Here is a 6,241-nt window from a genome sequence, read left to right as displayed (position 1 = left end):
CTAGGTGTCTGGTTAGACTTTGCCACCACTGCCTTTTTTTGCCTTTACCTCCCTTATCGCACCCCACTTGCTCACATCGTATATAGACTTGTTTATACTGTATTATTGACTGTGTTTTACTACATGTGTAACTCTGTCGTTGTTTGTGTCGAACTGCATTGCTTAATCTTGGCCAGGTCGCAGTTGTAAATGAGAACCTGTTCTCAACTTGCCTACCTGGTTAAATAAAGGTGAAATAAAAATAAACATTTCCACCTGAAGACACACCCAAATCAAACAGCCTGTAGCTCAGGCACAGAACCAAGGATATGCATATTCTTGGTTCCATTTGAAAGAAAACTCTGAAGTTTGTGTAAATGTGAATTGAATGTAACAATAGATCTGGTTTAGATAAAACAATGAAAAAAACATTTTTTATTTTTATATCATCTTTAGAATGAACAAGATAAAACAAACATTCAGATAGGATGATGGGGACAATTTCAGTGAAAAACATAAGAGGGCAACAGTACTTGTGCAAAGTCTCAGAATGATAACTTCCAAAATGAGTGTGCTACATGACATTTATCATGAAGTCACCTAGGTGTCCCACACAAGTGGCCCAAATGTACCCAAGTGGCCAAATTGGTGAAGGTATACATTCTGAAACAAATAACTATATACAAAATACCAAAATGGTATTCAACATAACATGGGTAACTATTTACACACTTTCAATATTTGGAAGACCCTCAGTCCTCTATCAAATCAAATTATTTATATAGCCCTTCGTACATCAGCTGATATCTCAAAGTGCTGTACAGAAACCCAGCCTAAAACCCCAAACAGCAAGCAATGCAGGTGTAGAAGCACAGTGGCTAGGAAAAACTCCCTAGAAAGGCAAAAACCTAGGAAGAAACCTAGAGAGGAACCAGGCTATGAGGGGTGGCCAGTCCTCTTCTGGCTGTGCCGGGTGGAGATCACAGTGGTTGTAGAGGGTGCAACTGGACAGCACCTCAAGAGTAAAAATGAACAGTTCAGGGTTCCATAGCCGCAGGCAGAACAGTTGAAACTGGAACAGCAGCAAGGCCAGGTGGACTGGGGACAGCAAGGAGTCATCATGCCAGGTAGTCCTGAAGCATGGTCCTAGGGCTCAGGTCCTCAGAGAGAAAGAAGGAGAGAAAGAGAGAGCAGACTTAAATTCACACAAGACACCGGATAAGACAGGAAAAGTACTCCAGAAATAACATACTGACCCTAGCCCCCACCCACTTTGCCAAAACTCTAGACAATATTCTGCTGCTGATGCCAGATGCCATAGCAGTCTCTTTCTGATGTAAAGCAGAGGGTCACTGAGCATGTGATGGGAGACTTCATCTTGCAAACACAGCAACGCCTCCATGCTGTGCCCTTTTGGCCCTTAGGCACATCCATACCTACACAAATATATTTGGGCAGATGAACACTTGTGGCAGGAGCAGAAGGGACAGGGCTTGGTGCAATGGTGCTGTAGCCAGCAAGCTCCTTGATAAGTTGCTCTCTGATGGCTTTCTGTGAGAGGAAGGGCTTTCCACAGCTCTTAGCCATTTCCTTGTGTAGGATGAATGCATTCACCACAGCGATGTCGATGAAATGATAGAAGGTCTTGTACCATTTCATTGTCTTATGGAGAACATTGTAGTAGCCTATTAGCGCGTCTGACAGGTCCACTCCTCCCATGCTCTTGTTGTAGTCCTTTACTGCAGTTGGAATGAGGACATTTTTGGTGGTCCATGCCCCGGCACCGTCCTTCACACGCCTGACAACATGATCCCCACTGAAGGACTTGTGGATTGTTGTGCACATCACCACCTCTCTGGTATCCATCCACTTTACAAACAGCAGGCCATCTTCACGGATCCATCGTATGGTCCCCCGCTCAGCCCGCTTAGGCATGTCGTTCACCTTCGTCTTCGGAAAGCCCACCCTGTTGGTACGAATTGTGCCACAAGCCCACACATCCAGCTTCCTAAGGTCTGCAAACAGGGTAGGGCTTGTGTAGAAGTTATCCACAAACAGTTTGTAGCCCTTCCCGAGCAGTTGAAAATCCAATAACGCCATTACAGAGTCATAGCTAAGTCCCTTACCGGTAGCAAAACTGTTCTTCCCCTCGTAGACAAAGAAATTGCACGTGTAGGCACACGCAGAGTCAGCCAACACAAACAGCTTGAGACCACACTTGGTTGGTTTGTTTCTCATGTACTGTTGGAGGCCAATGCTGTCCTTTGAGGCCACCATCCTCTCATCTATTGACACGTTCTGGGCTGGCTGAAAGTACGTCTTGCAGGCCTCAACAACTCTGTGGCAGTGGATCAAACGCTGCTGTGCCTCTCTTCTTCTCATTCTCTTCATCAACCTTTGGGTCACTGATATTAAGCGCCTGTGAAATAACCAGAAACCTTTTGCAGGACATAATAGTCATGGGGAAAGGCAGTTGGTAGAGAGATGACGTTTTCCAGTAGTCCTTCAGGCTTTTCAGCCTCACCAGCCCCATGTAGATGACCAGTGAAAGGTAGCAGAAAAGGTCTGACATGGATATGGGCTTCCATGCTGCCTTTTTTTCTGCTTGCTTCTTCTTCCCACTTATTCGTGTTACAAACGAGCGAATCTACAAACGGATTGGGTGAAAAACAGCTGAAAAAGCTGAAGGGGGCTGTAAGTTGAAGTCATACTCACCTGAGGTCCTGGCTTCCTTTTCGGTCTAAATGTTGTTTGGGGTGGCTCCACATCGTCTTCTAGGACGGTGTGCCAACGCCATTCTGTCCCTCTGTTAGTGGATGGCACACTTCCCCTCTTCCTCTTCTTTGTCGGTCCTCTAGACGGCCCGGGAGGTGTGGAGCCAGAGACAGCAGGGGTACAGCTGGATGAACCAGCTTCAGAGGGGGATGGACAAGTTGGCACTGGGGGCTCCCAGTTGGGGTCAGTGCCACTGTGAAAGAAAATGTTCAGTTAGAATAGTTTCACATATGAGCCCTGTATCAACAGGTATAATAAACAGATATGTATATAGAGTACAGGGAACATAAAGTGCTGTTCCATTTCACTTTGGCCATTGTTGTGGGCCTGCCTCAAATAGGGCCGTGGGGTGGAGCAGCAGCTGGTAGACCATGCTCCTTCTAATGTAGACTGATTGGAGGAAGCATGCTGGCTGTGTTGAGATGTATGGGTTTGCATTCTACACCATTATATATATATATATATATATTTTAAAAAACACACACAGACTATGGTCGTTCTCATACAAACAGACTCTCACTCACAATGACTAGCTAACGTGTACTTTACCCATTTCATTACATCTTTATATATTGCAAATAAAAGGTAAAAACAATCACTAATAATATGTTATATTAATTTCAAACAACGGCATTAGCATGAGAGCAACTTACCAGTCCAAAACAATGTCCTCTCCGTTCAAAAAATATTCCTCAGTTTCAGAATCAAAACTATGGGAGCTAATGGAGTCTTCAAAAATCAGATCTGTCTCACTCTCACTGGTTTCTACATTCGTATATCTAGTCTTAGAAGTTGCTTTCTTTGACTTATTTGCCATGATATTCGATAAATAAACAGCTGAAGAAGCAGGTCACTGAAAACCGTCCGTGCAAATAAGCTTCGCTCCTTCGCGGTTGAATTTGCAATGGCGAAAGGACGGTCCTTAGGCCAGCGTTCAATGTATAGGTTTTGTCTTACAACAAAGAACCATGTGGTACTGCCTTTTACCTCTGCTCATTGGCTATCTACCCAGCTAGATTTCAAGAAGATCAGTGGTCATTGGGTTAAAATAGAGTCAATCAACGAGACAGTGGTCCTATAATTGGTGCACAATGGGCTCCTCACTTGTTGTCTTTCAATCGGTTTTCCGGGTCAATGTGTCCCGCAAAATGACCCATCCTTTTTGGTTGTAGTCCAAACAAACAGTTGATTGCAAGGAAACCAAACATGACTGGATAAAGTCAGGGAAAGACTGTGTATTTACGTTGGATGTTACGTCGAAAATTGAATGACAGGAAATTCAAGGAGATAAGCGTTCACAAAATGTTTTGTGTTAGGCTATAAAAAATGGATTGAATCGAACAAAAGACCATTCATTGTGTAACAGTGAGCCTTGGGATTGCAACCAGAGCAAGATCTTCAAAGGTAAACGATTTATTTCAATGCAATCTGTGAATGTGTTATGCAAGTGCTGGTTAAAAAAGTAGTTTGATGTGGGGGTCTGTGCTCAGATAATCGCAGCGTATTCTTTCGCAATTATTTATTTTTTAAATGTGACAACACAGTTGGATTAGCAAGATTCTAGGCTTTTGAAGCATGTGAGACACTTGTATTTTCAGGAATGTTTAATATGACTATTTGTGGCGAACACCGTATGTTGTCGAATTCAAACGGCAGCTATTCATTGCAAAGCCAATCCCAGCGGTTCTAGTGTTAAATCCTTTAAATCCTTCACGGACCAAAAAGAAAGCTCACACAGTTCACATATCATTTAGTTGGTCAATAGTCGCAATAGTTTCTGTTGCTCATACAATCTATAATAAATTCCCAATATATTAGAGAACCATACTCGATAACAGTGCTCATTATATTCTGGTTTATATTTGATAGTCATTTTATAGATATTGTATAATAATATATTTTTTAATGTATAATCATGTCCATATTTGGTTGTCACATGACCTGGCCATCTGCTAAGATAAAGAGAAGATAGTGTAAGGACCCAGATAGCAGTAGACATTCCATGGCCCCGCCCAGTAGCCCCAGAGGCCCCGCCCAGTAGCCCCAGAGGCCCCGCCCAGTAGCCCCAGAGGCCCCGCCCAGTAGCCCCAGAGGCCCCGCCCAGCCCCAGAGGCCCCGCCCAGTAGCCCCAGAGGCCCCGCCCAGTAGCCCCAGAGGCCCCGCCCAGTAGCCCCAGAGGCCCCGCCCAGTAGCCCCAGAGGCCCCGCCCAGTAGCCCCAGAGGCCCCGCCCAGTAGCCCCAGAGGCCCCGCCCAGTAGCCCCAGAGGCCCCGCCCAGTAGCCCCAGAGGCCCCGCCCAGTAGCCCCAGAGGCCCCGCCCAGTAGCCCCAGAGGCCCCAGGAAACAGAAGTGTTCAACATAGCTCACTGACACACATTTCTACAGTGCATTCTGAAAGTATTTTTCCCCTCATTAATCTACACACAAAACCCATTAATGATAAAGTGAAAATGGGTTTACAAAGTGAAAACAAATTTGACAAATGTTCTGTAGTGTGGCGCACAATTGGCCCGGCGTCATCTGGGTTTGGCCGGGGTAGGCCGTCATTGTAAATAAGGATTTGTTCTTAAATCTACTTGAAAATCTAAGGCAACACCTCAAAATGGTTGTCGAGCAATGATGAACAACCAATTTGACAGAGCTTGAAGAATTTTTTTAAAAGAATAATGGGCAAATGTTGCACAATCCAGGTGTGGAAAGCTCTTAGACTCACCCAGAAAGACTCACAGCTGTAATCACTGCCGATCGCTGGTGTTTCCACAAAGTATTGACTCAGAGGTGTGAAAATAAATATTTCTGTATTTAATTTTCAATACATTTGCTAAAATGTCTGAAAGAATGTTTTCACTTAGTCATTATTATGTATTGTGTCTAGAAAGGTGGGTGGGTGGGGGAATATTTAATCCATTTTGAATTCAGGCCCGTAACAACAAAATGTAGAAGTCAAGTGCAGGGGTGTGAATATGTACTTCTGAAAGGCCCATATGTTGTTCAGTGCTGAGAGCTTGGGATTCCTCGCTCAGCTATGGGAAAGGCAATGCAAATACATTCCAGAATGAGCCCTGATGCATTTTGCAGATGTTCTGGGTGATATATTTAGCAACCTGAAGGGTTGTGGTTATTAATTTATGTTCCTGCGTACAGTACATTACTCTTTACTTAAGCTTCTTCTCAACATTTTAAAGGCCCAATGCAGCTGTTTTATATCAAATATCAAAACATTTTCTGGATAATTTTATGTTTTCCATTAAAATGGTCAAAAAGAAACAAAAATTAGTTTATTTTTAGCAAAATACTATTAAATACTAAGCAAGAATTTAGCTAGGACTGTCTGGGAGGGTTTAAGTGGGGAGGGGAAAACTAAAAACTAGCTATTATTGGCAGAGAGTATTGGAACTCTTTCTTATTAGTCTATTAACTAATGGCTTTGTGATGTCACAAGGCAGGCCAAAACTCCATCCCACCAAAACAGGTTGACATTTGAGGCG

General features: G+C 43.8%; 1 protein-coding gene across 1 annotated transcript; it reads right to left on the bottom strand.

Moving 5' to 3' along the window:
• Window positions 1-1,135: 1,135 nt before the first annotated feature.
• LOC112253283 (piggyBac transposable element-derived protein 4-like) lies at window positions 1,136-3,735 on the bottom strand. Its single transcript, XM_024425291.2, has 2 exons — window positions 3,408-3,735; window positions 1,136-2,947 (listed from the first exon to the last, which is right to left on the bottom strand). The coding sequence occupies exon 2, from the start codon at window positions 2,368-2,370 to the stop codon at window positions 1,264-1,266; it is 1,107 nt and encodes a 368-aa protein (XP_024281059.2). The 5' UTR covers window positions 2,371-2,947; window positions 3,408-3,735; the 3' UTR covers window positions 1,136-1,263.
• Between the last annotated feature and the right edge of the window lie 2,506 nt (window positions 3,736-6,241).

Source organism: Oncorhynchus tshawytscha, linkage group LG06, assembly GCF_018296145.1.
Source record: "Oncorhynchus tshawytscha isolate Ot180627B linkage group LG06, Otsh_v2.0, whole genome shotgun sequence".
NCBI lineage: Eukaryota > Metazoa > Chordata > Actinopteri > Salmoniformes > Salmonidae > Oncorhynchus > Oncorhynchus tshawytscha.
The sequence above is the reverse complement of the archived record's forward strand: the minus strand, read 5'-3'. Positions and strand labels throughout refer to the sequence as shown.

Bases quoted from the DNA above. Each gene is read 5' to 3' on its own strand.
- LOC112253283 (XM_024425291.2), bottom strand. From the start codon at position 2,370: ATGAAGAGAATGAGAAGAAGAGAGGCACAGCAGCGTTTGATCCACTGC.